At 51.4% G+C, this 22,842-nt stretch overlaps 1 protein-coding gene across 2 annotated transcripts in view; it reads right to left on the minus strand.

The window, feature by feature from the left end:
* Positions 1-3,824: 3,824 nt before the first annotated feature.
* Positions 3,825-22,842, minus strand: part of LOC142249952 (small ribosomal subunit protein uS2) — a 132,337-nt gene continuing 113,319 nt past the window's right edge. For both annotated transcript variants that reach the window (XM_075321975.1, XM_075321976.1), the window contains exon 8: positions 3,825-3,996. In XM_075321975.1, coding sequence (XP_075178090.1) covers positions 3,896-3,996 — 101 coding nt within the window. In that variant the 3' untranslated portion in view covers positions 3,825-3,895. The remainder of the gene's footprint in view (positions 3,997-22,842) is intronic.

Genomic DNA, 22,842 nt, shown 5'->3' on the forward strand with positions numbered 1-22,842 from the left:
AAAAACATGCCTCCATTAAAGTAAATGGAGCCTGGAACAACAGGTTATTAGTAGGAGCTGTGATTGGTTGCTATAGGAACAAAAGACATTCATAGTATAAGAAGCTTATATGTGACACACACACCTGCAAAGAGACAGACACACACACCTGCAAAGAGACACACACCTGCAAAGAGACACACACCTGCAAAGAGACACACACCTGCAAAGAGACACACACCTGCAAAGAGACACACACCTGCAAAGAGACACACACCTGCAAAGAGACACACACCTGCAAAGAGACACACACCTGCAAAAAGACAGACACAGACCTGCAAAGAGACAGCACGTTACTTGGCCAATTTAGTTAAATCTGTGTGGAATATCTGTGGTGTTGAAATATATGTTGTGAAATTCTTCTATTAGCTTAGTTTTTGCCATTTAATAAATTACATTTCTATTTGTTTTGTGGGTTTTGTGTGCAGAATACATTTTTGTTAATACATTCTATTTTGTTAACAGGTATTAACCCGGGCAAAGCCGGGTGGTACAGATAATAGGAAATAAAAGCAGTGACGGCTGCGGCTGCTGCACCAGCCCCAATAGTTACCGGGTCTGAGAGAGAGGGGGGGGGGGGGGGGTTGAGTGTCACATGAGGCCTGCGGGCCGCATGTTTGAGACCTCTAAGCTAGACTCTAGAATGCTAACAGTGAATAAGGGAACTCTGGTATTGCATTACTGCTATAGGATTATTTGAAGAAAAAAAAAAAAATACTTCGCTTATGTATTGGCCATTGCATGCGATATCAGGACCCTAACTTGAATGCCGCCATCTGGATTATAATTAAAAAAGTTGGATTGTTTCTACCCAGACATGTAGGTTTTTAACACAAATAGCGGCATTTCAAGTTAGGGTCCTGATATACAAGATCACCTTGCCATGGTTAAGCTCATATGCATTGGCCAATACATAAGCGAAGTATCTTTTTCAAATATTCCTATGGCAGTAATGCAATACCATAGTTCCTTTATTCATTGTTAGCATTTTAGTGTGCAGCTGTATGTATTTTTTGTTATATCGTGTTTTCAGCTGGCACCTGTTCACACCTATTGGATGTGCAGGTCACACTAATATATTTGTAAGCATAGACTGTCTACTAGGTGCAGTGATTCTGACTGTGATACATCGTTTAATTCAAAACGTTTAGATTTAGCATGCAGCAGAGGTCTGCAAATTGAGCTTCTGGTTTGCCTTGTATCCCAAGTATATATGTAGGGGTGGCACGGTGGCTCAGTGGTCAGCACTGCAGCGCTGGGGTCCTGGGTTCAAATGGCACCAAGGTCAACATCTTCAAAGTTTGTATGTTCTCCCCGTGTTTGCGTGGGTTTCCTCCCACACTCCAAAAAACATACAGAAAGGGAATTTAGATTGTGAGCACCAATTGGGACAGTGATGACAATGTATGTAAAGTGCTGTGGAATTAATAGCGCTATATACACGAATAAATATTATATAGCAAGGCTTGTTATAGGCATGATATTGACATAGGATTGCCAAGTCCAGTAGGTGGCACTAGAGGTCAAGTCCTCTTCCTTTCTGAAGAGGCAATTTGCATTGTTTAAATGAACATTTTTGAATGACCTTTTATAATTGTGATCTAAACTAAAATGAATATTTGATATTCATAAATTAATGGCTATAGGGATTACAGCAATAACTGAATTCTCTCCGTTGTGGGACAATGAAAACTGCTCTGAGATATACAAGATAGGCAAAATTAAGGAATGGGCACGTAAAGGTATATGGGGCAAATTCTTAGCCAGGGACATCTAAAATAGTTTACACAAATACAGGATGAGTTTGGGATATCCCCACTTGAGTGGTACCAGTACAAACGGTTGGCGCATGCAGTGGTGGCTCAGGGGGTTAAGCAATCATTGCTGGTACAGGCAGACCTAGTACTGAAATGTGTGTAGTAGTGGACCCACAAGAGGAATCATATCTACTATATATAGGATTTGCTTGATCACCCTGTAAGCACTAGGAATAAATGGGAGGGAGAGATAGACGGGATCACTGATGAGGTATGGGATAGTGTTTTGGAATACATACCGAAATTATCAATGAGTGAACCAGCAAGATTATCCCACCTCTACATGGTGCATAGGGCATATAGATCCCCGCTAATTATGTGTTAAATGGGTTTGAGGAGTAAAGGTCCAGTCACACTAAGCAACTTACCAGCGATCCCAACAACGATAGGGATCGCTGGTAAGTTGCTAGGAGGTTGCTGGTGAGATGTCACACTGCGACGCTCCAGCGATCCCACCAGCAACCTGACCTGGCAGTGATCGCTGGAGCGTCGCTACACAAGTTGCTGGTGAGCTCACCAGCAACCAGTGACAAGCCCCCAGCACCGCGTGGAAGATGCTGCGCTTGGTAACTAAGGTAAATATCGGGTAACCAACCCGATATTTACCTTGGTTACCACCGCACGGAGCTACACGTGCAGAGACCAGGGAGCAGCGCACACTGAGCGCTGGCTCCTTGCTCTCCTAGTTACAGCACACATCGGGTTAATTACCCGATGTGTGCTGCAGCTAAATGTGCACAGAGCAGGGAGCAGCGCACAATGCTTAGCGCTGGCTCCCTGCTCTCCTAGTTACAGCACACATCGGGTTAATTAACCCGATGTGTGCTGCAGCTACATGTGCACAGAGCAGGAGCCGGCACTGACAGTGAGAGCGGCGGAGGCTGGTAGCAAAGGTAAATATCGGGTAACCAAGGACAGGGCTTCTTGGTTACCCGATGTTTACATTGGTTACCAGCCTCCGCAGAAGCCGGCTCCTGCTGCCTGCACATTTAGTTGTTGCTGTCTCGCTGTCACACACAGCGATCTGTGCTTCACAGCGGGACACAGCAACAACTAAAAAATGGCCCAGGACATTCAGCAACAACCAACGACCTCACAGCAGGGGCCAGGTTGTTGCTGGATGTCACACACAGCAACATCGCTAGCAGCGTCACAAAAGTTGTTTGTTAGCAGCGATGTTGCTAACGATGTTGCTTAGTGTGACGGGGCCTTAACTCCGACTGTCCTAGATGTAATGGAGAAGGTGCTGGCATTTTCCACATGATGTGGACGTGCCCCAGGTTGACACCCTTTTGGATAAATGTTCTTAATAGAATAGAAGGAGCTTCTAGATGTAAACTTCCCAGACACCCCTGGTATGTCTTCTAGGTTAAGTGGAAGAAATTAGAGTAGACAACAATTTTAAAATAGTGATAGCCAGACTGCTGTACGCGGCAAGGAAAGTAATTGCCAAACACCGGTGGGTCCCCCTGCATCCAACTAGAGGGGTATTTGTCACATATGTTAATCATATTGTTCGAATGGAGAGAAGCATATATGGGAAAAGGAAACAACTTGCACTTTGATAGATTGTGGAATCCATGGTTGCAATATGGATAAATATTAGAGTTGGGAGATGTTGGACTATGGGCAGAGATAGTTAGTTCTATACATTCCAATATATGCTATTGAAGGGTTATAATGTAAGATCTTTGATATTGATATGGGTAATATGTACGCTGAGGGGGAGGGAAAGTTTATAGTTCTGCTTGTTATTGCTGAAAATATAAACACATGTTTTGTATACTTGGTGAAAAATAAAAATTTATCTGATTAAAAAAAAAAAAATTAATGGCTATAACAGGAAAACTAAACATTTCTAACTGGCGGCATTTACTATTATTACACCTACATGGGATAGGATCATGGAGATGGGAAAACCCTTTAAAGAAAACATCTCCAGCATTTTTTAATGAAGAATTGACACCATTTGCTTTTAATTTGGAAAGATGTTTACTGTGGGATCAGACACAAGTAAGTAAGTGACACCAGATATTTCTTTAAGACCATTCAGTGGTTGTTCCAACCCACTCCGATGCTTGAGCAGTTGGGGCAGCAGACCAGTCATCTGTGCTAGCAGGCTGTGAACTCCAGTCTTCCGCTACAAACGAGAATTGAAAACTTCAGTATTTTATATACATGGCGGCACATTTATATTTTGAAAATTTCCTTTACAAAATAAAAAAAAGTGTCAAGTGATCTTTAATTTGAGCTGATATTTTAACATTCTACTTTAGGAGACATGCACACCGTAAACATTCAATACTATAGAATAAATTGATAGAGCATTTATCACAAGAATAATTTTATACACACCTGAGTGTAACTGATATAAATTACATTCCTCTAATATGCTACTCAAGTTAACCCCCTTCACCCCCAGCAATTTTACGTTTTTACCTCCCCTTCTTCCAAAGGCCATAACTTTATTTTTCTGTCAGTATAGCCATATGAGGGCTTTTCTGTGGAACAAGTTGTACTTTGAATGAAACCATTAGTTTTGCCATACAGTTTTGCTGTACCCCACATCACTGTTACAGCCTCAGCTGGCTTGGACATGGAGGGGGAATCAGGTTACATACGCTCAGTATGCAGCATTGCCTCTGCAGGCCGATCGCAAGTGTCAGTAAACGAATGCTTTTACCCCTACTCACCTGGGGCACAGACTGTTTTAACCTTAACCTTCGGGAGTTTTTCCCAGGTTTTTTTTTTTTCTCACTCCTGAGAGTCGTAACTTTATTCTTCTGTCAATCTTGCTATATAAGGGCTTGTTTTTTGCGGGACGAGTTCTACTTTTAAATTAATCCATAAGTTTTACCATATATTGTACTGGAAAACGGCAAAAAAATTCTGTGAGGTAAATCCGGAGATATGACGATAAATCATGACATTCAAGTCATGTCAGGAAGCCCTCTCCTGGTGTCACTACCCCCTTCCCTTCACACAACTGGTTTAGCAACAAATCCATGGCCATGTCCTGTGATATGGAAATTAGGTGGCTTTAGGACAATGGACACAGGATGACTCCCTGCCGTCACCCTGTAGTAGGAGCTGCTAGCTAGTTAGCAAGGCTATGGAAATAGCCAGACAGAACGACTCCAGTAAAAAATGGTTCATATCTCGCAAGCCATATTTCCGATAAATATGGCAACCATAAAAATGGTGTCTCCGCATGTGGACGATGCCGGCACCCCCTTTTTATGGGAACAGGACATTGGGAAATGCCCCAGGCGTGATATCAGCCAATGGGGAACTGGCAGACAGGTCATGAGTCCCCTCGTTCTGTAGCTAAATTCATAACTGTCACAATGAGAGCATTGGCGTCTGCCTACGACGCTCCCAGGCAAAGTTATAGCCAAAATCCCCTTTGCTGGATAATTCTGATCCATGCAGGGGGAGTGGCAGTGCTTCCCTGTGAGGTCACTAAGGTAGGAGGGGACCTGGATCTGCCCAGGTTGATAACCCTACTTCGGCCATTTTCCAGTGTTCTTCTGCTCGGGGGCCTGGTTGGGACAGACCTGTGAGAGAGTTCCTGGAAACCTGGTCTACAGCGCCCCCCTGTGGCCAGACGCACAAGGTAACTGATTGAATTGCATACCTGTTGTAAACCATGCTTTATCTGTAACTGTACTCTGACATAACTGTATATTCTGTAGATTCCCTATTGTATATATTGTAGTTTCTAGTGTGCTTTAGGCGATTAAATTATATAATTAATCTTGGGCTGTTCTGTTATCTCGATCTTGAATCCCACGTCTGTGTGTTCGGCTAATAGTTACCGTGAAGCGGTTGGTGGCAGCGAGTTGTGCCAAGGATTATTGTGGGGAGGCCAGTGAGATTCGGGAAGGCATTATATATTCCGCCCGCGGAGGTCGGGGGAATATATACCCTACTCTCACCGGGGACCCTTCAATAATCGGCATAAGTAGTATAGCGGCCTCCTTGCTTATTGTCGGGCAATTCCATAATTGGCCTGACTATAAGAGGGGCGCTAGAGAGCGCGTCACGTGCTCTGTCTGTCGGTCGGGAGGTATAAAGGAGGGTTGACTCCTGCTTGTTACCCCCCGATCGTGACGTACTGGTAGCCAGCGCGGGGGATTTCTGAGTGACCCCCCGGTGGTTTGTGACATATTGGTGGCAAGCGGTGGGATCGAGATAATAGTGTGTGTGAGTGTGAGACCCATACTCCCAGACACTAAAGACTGCCTGCAGCAGCTGTGGCTGCTGGGGTCTTCAGACTAGCTCAACACTAGAGTGTCAGAGTGCAGATACTGTAAGGTGTGTGGAGGCATCAGGTGTCAGTTCTGTGTCAGTGACCAAAGTCTGCAACAATGGCTGATAGCACCAGGAGCAAAGCCAAAGGAATGGCCGATGCTCAGGCCAGAGACGATGAGGAGGTTGTCCACGAGTCCTCCAGGAGCTCGACGCCAGAAAACAGCTCTGCAGAGGACATTGCACAACCGGGCACTGCTGGACAAGATGAGGAGCAGCTCGCCCAAGGGTCCTCAACGAGCCAGACGCCAGCCCTCCGCTCTGCAATGGACAGTGAAGCACCAGGCTCCGCAGCGGGCCGCAGATCACCACGTGCCATTCCACCGAGCCTGGGAGGCTCGGATAGCCTTCTTCAAATGGCTATGGCCCTACGCCAGGCTGGAGACCGGGAGGGCTACAAGGAACTCATGGCCGAGCGTGAGCGGCAAGCAGCGCGTGAAGAGCGCCAGGCAGAGCGTAACTACCAGCTGCAGCTAGCTCAGCTCCGGCCCTCATCAGCCACCCGTGACCTTCCAGACACCAAACTTCCAAAGGTCCGTGTTGAGGACTTCCCAGTGCTGGAGAAGGATGGAGACTTGGACTCTTTCTTGACTGCTTTTGAACGGACTTGCTTGCAGCATCATCTGAACAAGGACCAGTGGGCCAAATACCTGACCCCCCGTTTAAGGGGTAAGGCCCTGGATATCCTTGGGGACTTGCCTGCTGAGGCGGATCAGGGCTACGACACCATCAAGCGGGCCCTGATCCAACAGTACAACCTCACCCCGGAGTCCTACCGCAAGAAGTTCCGGACGCTGCAGAAGGGACCAAAGGACTCCTGGGCTGACCACCGGCGGGCACTTGCCCGAGCTGCCGACCACTGGACCCAAGGCCTGCAGCTTTCCACCGGACCGGAGATCCTGGACTTGTTCATCACGGAGCAACTCTTGTGGAACTGCCCTGAGGATCTCCGCCAGTTCATCCGAGACCAGAAGCCAAAGGGATCCACGGCTACAGCTGCCCTGGCAGATGACTACACCAACAATCGGGCTCCTGAAGCCAGGAGAGCAGCCACCAGCAGCACCTGGAGAGGGGGTAAGATGAACTCTGCGACTGCCCCACCTGCCCCTAGACTGCAGGGGGTGTCCCCCTCAACTCCCCTCTCCAGGCCCGTGGCAGAACCAAGACGGTGCCACCAGTGCAACCTACCTGGACACTTCAAGGCCATGTGCCCTCAGCGTCCCAAGGCCCCGGCTCCGTCCCCGTCCCAAGGGCCGCCCAAGGTGTATTGTGTGGGTGGGGGTGGTGGTAGGTCCCTGGACAGCTTCCAACCTGTCACCGTCGGCCAGTCTGTGACCATAGGACTGCGAGACAGCGCCTCGGAGGTGACTCTGGTGCGGCCTGAGATGGTGTCCCCCCAAGACTTGATCCCTGGAAAAACCCTCGCTGTCTCCGGGATTGGAGGCATTGACCCGGCGCTGCCTGTTGCTGACATTTATGTGGACTGGGGCGCAGGGCGGGGGGTGAGGGAGGTGGGGGTAACTGATCGGATCCCTGCAAACGTGCTACTTGGGACAGATTTGGGGCAAATAACCTCCCAGTTTGGCCCCGCCCCAAAGGCTGAACCTTCAGCCAGTGCTGACGTGCCTCCGGACAATGTTAATGTGTTATCTATGAATGATGTAAGGGAGGAGGGAGTGAACTCTGATATTTCTGCTTGCACAGACACCATAGACACACACACAGCTGCAGCTGTGACAGGGGAGGGGGTCAGAGAAAGGTGTGACAATGCCTCTACAAGTAATCAGCCTGTGAGCTGGGATCTGTTGCCCTCTGCAGGGATAAGCAGAGAGCAGGGTGCTGCAGGGGGAGGACCAGTGTGTGGGGTGGGGGCTACCACAGCAAATGTGGGGTCCCCAGAGATTTCACAGCGGGGTTCTGTTGCTGCAGGGGGGGAACAGGCAGGTGAGATTGGGGCCGGTCCAGGAGCGGAAGTGCTCCCAGGTAAGATCTCGGTGCAGGGTTCCCCCACAACCGGGGTGTCAGGAAGCCAGGTAGGTCTGCCTGAACCGGCGACTTGGTCAGGAACGGAGGAGGAGCAGGCACGACCCACGGTCGCAGCGGCTGTGGCCGCTGTCACCCGCAGTGGGAGTGCTGGGAGCCAAGGGGCCTCCCGGAGGTCCGATAGCTCTTCCCCTTCTGACCAAGTGGCAGCCGAGTCAGGTGGAGGCCAGGACACAGGTCCCGGGGTACTGACTGAAGATGTGACAGTCTCGTCGATTCTGGCCACATCTAGTCAGGGGTTTCAGGCAGCGTTAGAAGCTGACGACAGCCTGAAAGCTCTAAAGGAGCAGGCGGCACAGCCTCCCTCGGACTCGGACCCGGAGCGAGTGGTCTGGGACCAAGGACGGCTGTACCGGGCCACGGTCCAGCAGGGTTCACCGGAGGCGTGGCCCAGGGACCGACAGTTGGTGGTACCCTATCCGTTCCGGACGGAGTTGTTGCGGATCGCACATGAGATTCCGATGGCCGGACACCTAGGGATCGCTAAGACCAAGGCCAGGTTAAACCAGCATTTCTACTGGCCAAAAATGGGGGCCGATGTGGCTGCCTACTGCCGTTCGTGTGAAACCTGTCAGAGAGTGGGGAAGGCGGGGCCACACCCCAAAGCCCCACTGGTATCTCTGCCAATCATCGATGAGCCTTTCAGGAGGGTGGCTGTGGATCTGGTCGGCCCGCTGGCCATCCCCAGCAGCTCCGGGAAACGCTTCATACTGACGGTAGTGGACTATGCCACCCGGTACCCAGAAGCAGTGGCCTTGTCGTCCATTCGGGCTGACAAGGTGGCCACCGCATTGCTGGAGATTTTCTCCCGAGTGGGTTTTCCCCAGGAAATGCTCACTGACCGGGGGACCCAATTCATGTCCCAGCTGATGGAGGCCCTCTGTAAGCAAGTCCAGGTGCGACATCTGGTGGCCAGCCCGTACCATCCACAGACTAATGGCCTGTGCGAGCGGTTCAATGGCACCTTAAAGCAGATGCTTAAGATGTTGGTCGACTCCCATGGGCGTGACTGGGAGCGGTATCTCCCACACCTGTTATTTGCTTACCGGGAGGTTCCACAGGCCTCAACAGGATTCTCACCGTTTGAGCTCCTGTACGGGCGACGTGTGCGGGGCCCCCTGGCTCTGGTGAAAGAGGCTTGGGAAGGGGATTTGGCCACCCCTGGAGTGTCGGTTATCGAGTATGTCATGCGCTTCCGGGACAAAATGCAGGCCTTGACGCAACTGGTACACGACAATATGGCTCAAGCCCAGGCCGATCAGAAGCGTTGGTACGACCAGAACGCTTGTGAGCGGACCTACCAAGTGGGTCAAAAGGTGTGGGTACTGGTCCCCGTACCACAGGACAAGCTTCAGGCAGCCTGGGAAGGCCCATACCTCGTGTACCAGCAGCTCAACCCTGTGACGTACCTGGTCACCCTGGACCCTGCCCGTGGAAGGCGGAAGCCCTTCCATGTGAACATGATGAAGGCACATCATGAGCGGGAGGCATGTGCGCTCCCCGTGTGCAACCTGCCCGAGGAGGGAGAAGCGGAAACCCTCTTGGATATGCTAGCCCAGGTTAGGGCAGGCGGATCCATTGAGGATGTGGAGGTTGGCCACCAGCTCTTGGAGGACCAACGGTCCCAGCTGTGGGCCACCCTACACCCCTTCCGGGGGTTGTTTACCAACCAGCCCGGAAGGACTGACTTGGCTGTCCATCACGTGGACACTGGGGATCATCCCCCGATCCGGCGTTCAGCATATCGGGTCTCCCTGGAGGTGCAGCAACACATGCGCCAGGAGATTGACGAGATGCTGGAGCTGGGGGTGATCCAGGCATCCAACAGCGCTTGGGCCTCGCCTGTAGTCCTCGTCCCTAAGAAGGACCGAACCACTCGGTTCTGCGTGGACTACAGGGGGCTCAATGCGGTCACGGTCGCCGATGCGTACCCAATGCCACGCATCGATGACCTGCTCGATCAGTTGGCCGGGGCTCAGTACCTGACCATCATGGATCTGAGCCGGGGATATTGGCAGATCCCCCTGACTCGCAAGGCCAGGGAACGCTCTGCCTTTATTACCCCATTTGGACTGTACGAGTCCACGGTGATGCCATTCGGGATGAGGAATGCCCCTGCCACTTTCCAGCGGATGGTCAACACCCTGCTCAAGGGACTTGAAGGGTACGCGGCCGCGTACCTGGATGACATTGCCGTCTTCAGTCCCACCTGGGAAGATCACCTAGAGCATCTAGCACAGGTGCTCAGGCGGATCCACCGGGCAGGTTTGACCATCAAGCCGGGAAAGTGTCAGCTGGCCATGAGCGAGGTCCAGTACCTCGGTCACCGGGTAGGTGGGAGAACCCTGAAGCCCGAGCCTGAGAAGGTGGAAGCCATCGCATCCTGGCCCACCCCCAGGACCAAGAAGCAGGTGATGTCCTTCTTGGGGACCGCTGGGTACTATAGGAGGTTTGTTCCATGCTATAGTAGCCTGGCAAAGCCCTTGACGGACCTCACCAAGAAGAAGCTGCCCTCTGCAGTCGATTGGACAATGGACTGCGAGACAGCCTTCCGGGCCCTAAAGGACGCCCTGTCCAGCCCGCCCGTGCTACAGGCAGCCGACTTCACGCGGCCGTTTGTAGTACAGACCGACGCCAGTGACTTCGGCCTCGGTGCGGTGCTCAGCCAGGTGGACTCTGCGAGCCAAGAGCACCCAGTCTTGTACCTGAGCAGGAAGCTGTTACCAAGGGAAGTTGCCTATTCCACGATGGAGAAGGAGTGCCTGGCCATAGTGTGGGCCCTGCAGCGTCTGCAACCCTATCTATACGGGCGCCACTTCATCGTGGAGACGGACCACAATCCCCTCAGCTGGTTGCACACCGTCTCTGGGACGAATGGGCGATTGTTGCGATGGAGCCTTGCGCTCCAGCAATACAACTTCACCATTCGCCACAAAAGGGGCCGTGACCACGGTAACGCAGACGGGCTGTCCCGACAAGGAGAGGTCGCGGACGGGCGCACGGGGGAACACCGGAGTGTGCTGCCCCCTAGCGCCCTCAAAAGGGGGGGAGGTGTGAGGTAAATCCGGAGATATGACGATAAATCATGACATTCAAGTCATGTCAGGAAGCCCTCTCCTGGTGTCACTACCCCCTTCCCTTCACACAACTGGTTTAGCAACAAATCCATGGCCATGTCCTGTGATATGGAAATTAGGTGGCTTTAGGACAATGGACACAGGATGACTCCCTGCCGTCACCCTGTAGTAGGAGCTGCTAGCTAGTTAGCAAGGCTATGGAAATAGCCAGACAGAACGACTCCAGTAAAAAATGGTTCATATCTCGCAAGCCATATTTCCGATAAATATGGCAACCATAAAAATGGTGTCTCCGCATGTGGACGATGCCGGCACCCCCTTTTTATGGGAACAGGACATTGGGAAATGCCCCAGGCGTGATATCAGCCAATGGGGAACTGGCAGACAGGTCATGAGTCCCCTCGTTCTGTAGCTAAATTCATAACTGTCACAATGAGAGCATTGGCGTCTGCCTACGACGCTCCCAGGCAAAGTTATAGCCAAAATCCCCTTTGCTGGATAATTCTGATCCATGCAGGGGGAGTGGCAGTGCTTCCCTGTGAGGTCACTAAGGTAGGAGGGGACCTGGATCTGCCCAGGTTGATAACCCTACTTCGGCCATTTTCCAGTGTTCTTCTGCTCGGGGGCCTGGTTGGGACAGACCTGTGAGAGAGTTCCTGGAAACCTGGTCTACAGCGCCCCCCTGTGGCCAGACGCACAAGGTAACTGATTGAATTGCATACCTGTTGTAAACCATGCTTTATCTGTAACTGTACTCTGACATAACTGTATATTCTGTAGATTCCCTATTGTATATATTGTAGTTTCTAGTGTGCTTTAGGCGATTAAATTATATAATTAATCTTGGGCTGTTCTGTTATCTCGATCTTGAATCCCACGTCTGTGTGTTCGGCTAATAGTTACCGTGAAGCGGTTGGTGGCAGCGAGTTGTGCCAAGGATTATTGTGGGGAGGCCAGTGAGATTCGGGAAGGCATTATATATTCCGCCCGCGGAGGTCGGGGGAATATATACCCTACTCTCACCGGGGACCCTTCAATAATCGGCATAAGTAGTATAGCGGCCTCCTTGCTTATTGTCGGGCAATTCCATAATTGGCCTGACTATAAGAGGGGCGCTAGAGAGCGCGTCACGTGCTCTGTCTGTCGGTCGGGAGGTATAAAGGAGGGTTGACTCCTGCTTGTTACCCCCCGATCGTGACGTACTGGTAGCCAGCGCGGGGGATTTCTGAGTGACCCCCCGGTGGTTTGTGACAAATTCCAAGGGCAAAAAAATTCCAAGTGCAAAAAAATTGCAAAGAAAGTACGATTGCATGATTGTTTTTGGGATTTTTCATTCATAGTGTTCACTGTATGGTAAAACTGATGTGTGTGATGCCTGAGGGTGGTGCGAGTTTGTAGATACGAAACATGTATACTTTTATCTAAGGGGTTAAAAAAATTCAGAAGTTTGTAAAAAGAAGCGCACTATTTGCCCCATTTTCCGTGATCTGTAGCATTCTCATTTTTTGGGATCTATGGCTCCATGGCTGCTTATTTTGTTACGCCTTGAACTGACGTTTTTAATGGTACCATTTTTGTGCAGATGTTATGGTTTGATCGCCTGTTACTGCATTTTGTGCAAAATACGTGGCGACCAAAAAAAAAAAAAAAAAAAACCAAAACAATTTTGGTGTTTGGAATCTTTTTGCGGCTACGCCATTTACCGATCAGATTCATTGATTTTATATTTTGATACATCGAGCATTTCTGAAAGCGGCAATACCAAGTGTGTGTATATTTTTAACCTTTTAATTTTCAATGGTGCGAAATGGTGGGTGATTTGAACATTAGGTTTTTTTTAAAACTTTTTTTTATTTTACTAGTCTCCCCAGGGGCTATAACAATCAGCAGTTTGATCACTTATTCTTTGATAGATCAGAGCAGCATTGCTCTGAACTGCACAAAAGCAGCTCTCCTCTCACAGCCCTCTGCTGGCTGTAAGAGGAATGGTCTCATGAGCCTGTGCTACCATGGCAACTATCGGATCCACGTGATCACATCACGTGACTTCCGATTGAGCCGGGTAAGTGAATGCTTACTGCGGCCCGCTGTTACATCACGCTCTGACATTTTCACTACACACTAAGGGGTTAACAAGCGCAAGTGGGTAGAAAATCCACTCAAGATAGTCGCACATGTCAGCTGTTCAAATCAGCTGACATGTGCAGCGATCGCTGCCAGCAGCAGGCAGGGATTAACCTGACACTATCCATTATGTACCCAGTACGTCATGTGTCATGAAGAGGTTAAGCAATATCTCCAGCAGACATCAACAGAATAATGATGTTTTTAAAGGAACCTGTCGACTAGCATATGCGTTCTGACCTATCAGCAGACGCATGTGTGCCCTAATTACACCTCCCTACCCATCCCCCTGTGCTGTAAAAAAAAAAAAAAAAAGAATTTTGTTTACTTACCGTAAATTTTTTTTCTTATAGTTCCGTATTGGGAGACCCAGACCATGGGTGTTTAGCTTCTGCCTCCAGAGGACACACAAAGTACTACACTTAAAAGTGTAGCTCCTCCCCCTGAGCTTATACACCCCCTGGTGAGCAGACCCAGCCAGTTTAGTGCAAAAGCTGAAGGAGAATAGCCACCCACAAGTAGAACAGAGCAAAAGCCGGAACAACCGGAGACTCTGTCCACGACAACAGCCGGTGATAACACGCGGAACAAGAAAAATTGCCAACAGGCAACAGGGAGGGTGCTGGGTCTCCCAATACGGAACTATAAGAAAAAGAATTTACAGTAAGTAAACAAAAAAGAGAATTTTGTTACTTACCGTAAATTCTTTCTTATAGTTCCGACATGGGAGACCCAGACCATGGGTGTATAGCTTCTGCCTCCGGAGGACACACAAAGTACTACACTAAAAGTGTAGCTCCTCCCTCCGAGCATATACACCCCCTGGATGACAAATCTAACCAGTTTAGTGCAAAAGCTGAAGGAGGACATCCACCCATAAGTAGAGAGAGTAAAACCCGGAATAACCGGAACCTCTGTCTACAACAACAGCCGGTGAAAACACACGGAACAAGAACTGCCAACAGGCAACAGGGAGGGTGCTGGGTCTCCCATGTCAGAACTATAAGAAAAAGAATTTACGGTAAGTAACAAAGAAGGGAATTTTGTTACTTACCGTAAATTCCTTTTCTTCTAGCTCCTATTGGGAGACCCAGACGATTGGGTGTATAGCACTGCCTCCGGAGGCCACACAAAGCATTACACTAAAAAGTGTAAGGCCCCTCCCCTTCTGGCTATACACCCCCAGTGGGATCACTGGCTCACCAGTTTTAGTGCAAAAGCAAGAAGGAGGAAAGCCAAGAACTGGTTTAAACAAATTCACTCCGAAGTAACATCGGAGAACTGAAAACCATTCAACATGAACAACATGTGTACCCGAAAAACAACCAAAAATCCCGAAGGACAACAGGGCGGGTGCTGGGTCTCCCAATAGGAGCTAGAAGAAAAGGAATTTACGGTAAGTAACAAAATTCCCTTCTTCTTCGGCGCTCCATTGGGAGACCCAGACGATTGGGACGTCCAAAAGCTGTCCCTGGGTGGGTAAAGAAATACCTCATGTTAGAGCTGCAAAGACAGCCCTCCCCTACGGGGAGGCAACTGCCGCCTGCAGGACTCTCCTACCTAGGCTGGCGTCCGTCGAAGCATAGGTATGCACCTGATAATGTTTGGTGAAAGTGTGCAGACTCGACCAGGTAGCTGCCTGGCACACCTGTTGAGCCGTAGCCTGGTGTCGTAATGCCCAGGACGCACCCACGGCTCTGGTAGAATGGGCCTTCAGCCCTGATGGAACCGGAAGCCCAGCAGAACGGTAGGCTTCAAGAATTGGTTCTTTGATCCACCGAGCCAGGGTGGCTTTGGAAGCCTGCGACCCTTTGCGCTTACCAGCGACAAGGACAAAGAGTGCATCCGAGCGGCGCAGGGGCGCCGTGCGGGAAATGTAGATTCTGAGTGCTCTCACCAGATCCAACAAATGTAAATCCTTTTCATACCGATGAACTGCATGCGGATAAAAGGAAGGCAAGGAGATATCCTGATTAAGATGAAAAGAGGATACCACCTGTCACAAACCACCGGGGGGGTCACTCAGAAATCCCCCGCGCTGGCTACCAGTACGTCACAATCGGGGGGTAACAAGTGGGGGTCACCCCTCCTTTATACCTCCCGACCGACAGACAGAGCACGTGACGCGCTCTCTAGCGCCCCTCTTATAGTCAGGCCAATTATGGAATTGCCCGACAATAAGCAAGGAGGCCGCTATACTACTTATGCCGATTATTGAAGGGTCCCCGGTGAGAGTAGGGTATATATTCCCCCGACCTCCGCGGGCGGAATATATAAAACCTCCCCGAATCTCACTGGCCTCCCCACAATAATCCTTGGCACAACTCGCTGCCACCAACCGCTTCACGGTAACTATTAGCCGAACACACAGACGTGGGATTCAAGATCGAGATAACAGAACAGCCCAAGATTAATTATATAATTTAATCAGCCTAAAGCACACTAGAAACTACAATATATACAATAGGGAATCTACAGAATATACATATGTCAGAGTACAGTTACAATCAAAGCATGGGTTACAAACAGGCATACACAGTTCCAGCAGTTACCTTGTGCGTCTGGCCACAGGGGGGCGCTGTAGACCAGGTTTCCAGGAACTCCCTCACAGGTCTTTCCCAACCAGGCCCCCGAGCAGAAGAACACTGGAAAATGGCCGAAGTAGGGTTATCAACCTGGGCAAATCCAGGTCCCCTCCTACCTTAGTGACCTCAGAGGGAGCACTGCTCCACCCCTGGCTGGAGTTATGGACAATACCCACACATGGAATATGGGCCATAACTTTGCCTGGGAGCGTCGTAGGCGGACGCCGACGCTCTCATTGTGACAGCTATGAATTTAGCTACAGAACAAGAGGACTCATGACTTGTCTACTAGTTCCCCATTGGCTGATATCACGCCTGGGGTATTTCCCCAGGTCCTGCTCCCATAAAAAGGGTGTGCCAGCATCGTCCGCATGCGGAGACACCATTTTTATGGTTGCCATATTTATCGGAAATATGGCTTGCGAGATATGAACCATTTTTTACTGGAGTCGTCCTGTCTGGATACTTCCAAGCTTGCTAACTAGATAGCAGCCCCTACCACAGGGTCACGGCAGGGAGTCATCCTGTGTCCATTGTTCCCACATCACCTAATCTCCATATCACAGGAGATGGCCATGGGATGTGTTGCTGGGATGTGACACCTTCCCAGATGGTGGACATTGAGAACAAGAAGGGAGGGGGCACTGCCAGGGAGTGATGAGAGCGATTATGACTGGAAGTCATAATTCATCTTCATATCCCAGGGTTTGCCTCACACCACCTTAGGGAGAAACTCCTGAATGGGGCGCAGCACTACCTTGTCCTGGTGGAACACCAGGAAAGGAGCTTTGGATGACAGCGCTGCTAGTTCAGACACTCTCCGAAGAGACGTGACCGCTACCAGAAAGGCCACTTTCTGTGAGAGTCGAGAAAGTGACACATCCCTCAGAGGCTCGAAGGGCGGCTTCTGGAGAGTAACAAGGACCTTGTTTAGATCCCACGGATCTAAAGGCCGCCTGTACGGAGGTACGATATGACAAACCCCCTGCAGGAACGTGCGTACCTGAGAAAGTCGTGCTAGACGCTTCTGAAAAAACACGGATAGTGCCGAGACTTGCCCTTTAAGGGAGCCGAGCGACAAGCCCTTTTCCAACCCAGCTTGCAGGAAGGAAAGAGACAGGTAACGCGAATGGCCAGGGAGATACTCCTTGTGCAGAGCACCAGGATAAGAAAATCTTCCACGTTCTGTGGTAGATCTTAGCAGACGTGGACTTCCTAGCCTGTCTCATGGTGGCAACGACCCCTTGGGATAATCCTGAAGACGCTAGGATCCAGGATTCAATGGCCACACAGTCAGGTTCAGGGCCGCAGAATTCTGATGGAAAAACGGCCCTTGGGACAGTAAGTCTGGACGGTCTGGTAGTGCCCACGGTTGGCCGACCGTGAGATGCCACAGATCCGGGTACCACGACCTCCTCGGCCAGTCTGGGGCGACGAGTATGACGCGGCCGCAATCGGATCTGATCTTGCGTAGCACTCTGGGCAAGAGTGCCAGAGGTGGAAACACATAAGGGAGCCGGAACTGCGACCAATCTTGCACCAAGGCGTCTGCCGCCAGAGCTCTTTGATCGCGAGACCGCGCTATGAAGGTCGGGACCTTGTTGTTGTGCCGAGACGCCATTAGGTCGACGTCCGGCACCCCCCAGCGGCGGGAGATTTCCTGAAACACGTCCGGGTGAAGGGACCATTCCCCTGCGTCCATGCCCTGGCGACTGAGGAAGTCTGCTTCCCAGTTTTCTACGCCCGGGATGTGAACCGCTGATATGGTGGATGCTCTTTCCTCCACCCACATCAGAATCCGCCTGACTTCCTGGAAGGCTTGCCGACTGCGTGTCCCTCCTTGGTGGTTGATGTATGCCACCGCTGTGGAGTTGTCCGACTGAATTCGGATCTGCTTTCCTTCCAGCCACTGCTGGAAGGCTAATAGGGCAAGATACACTGCCCTGATTTCCAGAACATTGATCTGAAGGGTGGACTCCTGCTGAGTCCACGTCCCTTGAGCCCTGTGGTGGAGAAAAACTGCTCCCCACCCTGACAGACTCGCGTCTGTCGTGACCACTGCCCAGGATGGGGGCAGGAATGATCTTCCCTGCGTTAATGAGGTGGGAAGGAGCCACCATAGCAGAGAATCCTTGGCCGTCTGAGAAAGGGAGACTTTCCTGTCTAGGGAAGTTGTCTTCCCGTCCCACTGGCGGAGAATGTCCCATTGAAGTGGACGCAGATGAAACTGCGAGAACGGGACTGCCTCCATTGCTGCCACCATCTTCCCTAGGAAGTGCATGAGGCGCCTTAAGGGGTGCGACTGACCCTGAAGGAGAGACTGCACCCCTGTCCGTAGAGACCGCTGCTTGTCCAGCGGAAGCTTCACTATCGCTGAGAGAGTATGAAACTCCATGCCAAGATACGTTGGTGATTGAGTCGGTGCCAGGTTTGACTTTGAAAAGTTGATGATCCACCCGAAAGTCTGGAGAGTCTCCAGCGCAACATTCAGGCTGTGTTGGCATGCCTCTTGAGAGGGTGCTTTGACAAGTAGATCGTCTAAGTAAGGGATCACCGAATGACCCTGAGAATGCAAGACTGCTACCACTGCCGCCATGACCTTGGTGAAAACCCGTGGGGCTGTCGCCAGACCAAATGGCAGAGCTACGAACTGGAGATGGTCGTCTCCTATCACGAAACGTAGGAAACGTTGGTGTTCTGTAGCAATCGGCACGTGGAGATAAGCATCTTTGATGTCTATTGATGCAAGGAAATCTCCTTGAGACATTGAGGCAATGACAGAGCGGAGGGATTCCATCCGGAACCGCCTGGCGTTCACATGCTTGTTGAGCAGCTTTAGGTCCAGAACAGGACGGAACGAGCCGTCCTTTTTTGGAACCACGAAGAGATTGGAGTAAAAAACCTTGCCCTTGTTCCTGCCGAGGAACAGGGATCACCACTCCTTCTGCTTTTAGTGAGCACACCGCCTGCAGAAGGGCATCTGCTCGGTCGGGATGTGGGGAGGTTCTGAAGAACCGAGGCGGAGGACGAGAACTGAATTCTATCCTGTACCCGTGAGACAAAATGTCTGCTACCCACCGGTCTTTGACCTGTGGCAGCCAAATGTCGCAAAAGCGGGAGAGCCTGCCACCGACCGAGGATGCGGAGGGCTGAGGCCGAAAGTCATGAGGCAGCCGCCTTGGAAGCGGTTCCTCCGGTTGCTTTCTTGGGGCGTGACTGAGCCCGCCAGGAATCTGAGCTCCTTTGCTCCTTCTGAGTCCCTTTGGACGAGGAGAAATGGGTCTTGCTGGAGCCTCGAAAGGACCGAAACCTCGACTGCCACTTCCTCTGTTGAGGTTTGCTTGATCTGGGCTGGGGTAAGGAGGAGTCCTTACCCTTGGATTGCTTAATAATTTCAGCCAATTGTTCACCAAACAGTCTATCTACAGATAGCGGTAAGCTGGTTAAACATTTTTTGGAAGCAGAATCCGCTTTCCATTCCTTTAACCACAAGGCTCTGCGCAAGACAACAGAGTTGGCAGACGCAATTGAGGTACGGCTTGTAGAGTCCAGGACAGCGTTGATAGCGTAAGTCGCAAACGCAGACATTTGCGAGGTTAGGGACGCTACTCGCGGCACTGCTGGACATATGATAGAGTCCACCTGTGCCAGGCCAGCTGAAATAGCTTGGAGTGCCCACACGGCCGCGAATGCTGGAGCAAACGACGCGCCAATAGCTTCATAGACAGACTTTAACCAAAGGTCCATCTGTCTGTCATTGGCATCTTTAAGTGAAGCCCCGTCTTCCACTGCAACTATGGATCTAGCTGCAAGCCTGGAGATTGGGGGATCCACCTTTGGACACTGGGTCCAGCGTTTGACCACGTCAGGGGGAAAGGGATAACGTGTATCCTTAAGACATTTGGAGAAACGCTTATCTGGGTAGGCATGGTGTTTCTGGACTGATTCTCTGAAGTCAGCGTGGTCCAGAAAAGTACTCAGTTTAGGCTTGGGATACCTGAAGTGGAACTTCTCCTGCTGTGCAGCTGCCTCCTCTGCAGAAGGGGCTGGGGGAGAAATATCCAACAGTCTATTGATGGCCGCTATAAGGTCATTTACCATGGCGTCACCATCAGGAGTATCCAGATTGAGAGCGGTTTCAGGATTAGACTCCTGATCACCCTCCTCTGTCTCATGTAGAGACTCTTCTCGCTGAGACCCTGATCCGCGTGATGACGTGGGGGGTCTCTCCCAGCGAGCACGCTTAGGCTGCCTGGGACTGTCATCTGAATCAGAGCCGTCAGGCTGAGATGCCTGGGACCCCCTTGAAGCACTGATTAACTCCAACTGAGGGGGACCGGGGAACATTGCCGCAGCAGTGTCCATGGACTGAGTAACTGGCCTGGCCTGCAAGGTCTCTAGGATTTTTGTCATAGTGACAGACATCCTGTCAGCAAAAACAGCAAACTCCGGGACAGGGTTCACCGGCGACTCTGCCTGGGCCACTACCACCATAGGCTCCGGCTGACGAAGTGGCACAGGGACCGAACATTGCACACAATGGGGGTCATTGTAACCTGCCGGTAGATTAGCCCCACAAGCGGCACAAGCAGCGTTCACAGCCTGTGTCTTGGCACCCTTGCGTTTTGCAGATGACATGTTGTCGTCTCCTCAGAGCAATAGGGGTATACAGCCAAGAAGCGACCTTACAGTGCAATATATATAGATATATCTGGTACAGGAAAAAGTACACCAAATAACACTGTGGCACTAGTGGGGCCAGCACGAATGTGCTGCTTACCGCCCGCTTAACGCGGGTGTGTGGTCGCCAGAAATCCCTTGTCTGGGTCTCCCAGAGCCTGTGTCCGTTCCCCAGCCAGACTGCATGCAGGAATGGCTGCCGGCGTCTCTGTGGAGGGGGGGCGGGCCCTGGGTGTGCTCAGACAAAAAGCGGGAAACCTGCGTCCCACTGTGCCCAGTGAGAGGGCTGGAGCATGTAAATAAGGCTCCAGCCCTCGGCGCTGACGATTGCACAACGCCTGTCCCCTTCCCTGATTGACAGGGAGGGGGCGGGAACGAAGCGGAGCTAGGCCGCAAAAGCCGGGGACTAGATTTATAAGCGCCGCCGTCGTAAAAGCACGGTCGGCGCTAAGTCCCCGGCGCACTACAAGTCCCAGCCGCGCCGCCGCTCCCAGAGCGGCCGGCGCGGTAGTTCCCAACACATAAAGTCACTCAGCCAAGCTGCAGTGACTCAAACCCCAGCGCGCAGCGCTACTGTCCCCGGCGCACTAGCACACCCAGCAAGTCTGGAGTGTGCGCGGCCAGTCCATAGAGGGACACAGAGTACCTGAATGTTGCAGGGCCTTGTCCCTGAACGGTACCCCGGCTCCTTATCCAGCAGGTTCAATGGGTCTGTGGACGGAGCCCGGCCTCAGGGCTTGGAGGCCGGTAAGATCCCACTTCCTCAGAGCCCCTTCGGGGGATGGGGAAGGAAAACAGCATGTGGGCTCCCGCCTCCGTACCCGCAATGGGTACCTCAACCTTACAAACCGCAAGTGGGGTGAGAAGGGAGCATGCTGGGGGCCCTAGTATGGGCCCTCTTTTCTTCCATCCGAAGCTGCTGCTGACTAAACAGTGGAGCTATGCGTGGATGTCTGACCTCCTTCGCACAAAGCAGAAAACTGGTGAGCCAGTGATCCCACTGGGGGTGTATAGCCAGAAGGGGAGGGGCCTTACACTTTTTAGTGTAATGCTTTGTGTGGCCTCCGGAGGCAGTGCTATACACCCAATCGTCTGGGTCTCCCAATGGAGCGCCGAAGAAATTCTCTTTTTCTTCATCGTTCCTTATGGGAGACCCAGACCATGGGACGTCTCAAAGCAGTCCATGGGTGGGAAATAAACAGAACTGAGAAGTAGGCAGAGCCTAACTTCACAAATGGGCGACAGCCGCCTGAAGGATGCGTCTGCCCAAGCTCGCATCTGCCGAAGCATGAGCATGCACTTGGTAGTGCTTTGAAAAGGTGTGCAGACTAGACCAAGTGGCAGCCTGACAAACCTGCTGAGCCGTAGCCTGGTGCCTGAAAGCCCAGGAGGCACCGACAGCTCTGGTCGAGTGCGCCTTAATCCCTGGCGGTGGGGGCACCTGAGAACACTGGTAGGCATCGGATATGGCCGACCTAATCCAACGAGCTAGGGTCGGTTTAGAAGCCGAGAGACCCTTGCGCTGACCCATGGTCAGCACAAAAAGAGAGGTGCACCGCCTAAGAGCGGCCGTGCGTGACACATAGATCCGGAGCGCCCGCACCAAATCCAAAGTATGCAACGCTTTCTCAAAGCGATGCACAGGGGCCGGACAAAGGGAAGGCAATGAAATGTCCTGGTTAAAGGTGGAAAGGAGACACCAACTTAGGGAGAAAGTCCGGAGACGGACGGAGAACCACCTTGTCTTGGTGAAAAACCAAAAAGGGTGACTCCGAAGAAAGTGCAGCCAAATCAAAGACTCTCCTGAGAGAAGTTATGGCCACCAGAAAGACCACTTTCTGTGAAAGTCGGGACAAAGGAACCTCCCTAAGAGGCTCAAAGGGGGTTTCTGTAAGGCCGTGAGGACCAGATTAAGGTCCCAGGGATCCAAAGGCCGCCTGTAAGGAGGAATGATGTGAGATGCACCCTGTATGAAGGTGCGCACCTGGGCCAGTCGGGCGATACGCCGCTGGAACAACACTGACAGAGCCGAGACCTGTCCCTTGAGGGAATTGAGGGATAGTCCTAGCTGCAGGCCGGACTGCAGAAAGGACAGGATGGTCGGCAAAGAAAACGGCCAAGGAGCATGGCCGGAAGAGCGACACCAGGACAGGAAAATCCTCCAAG

Source organism: Anomaloglossus baeobatrachus, chromosome 8 (genome assembly GCF_048569485.1).
Source record: "Anomaloglossus baeobatrachus isolate aAnoBae1 chromosome 8, aAnoBae1.hap1, whole genome shotgun sequence".
Classification (NCBI taxonomy): Eukaryota; Metazoa; Chordata; class Amphibia; order Anura; family Aromobatidae; genus Anomaloglossus; species Anomaloglossus baeobatrachus.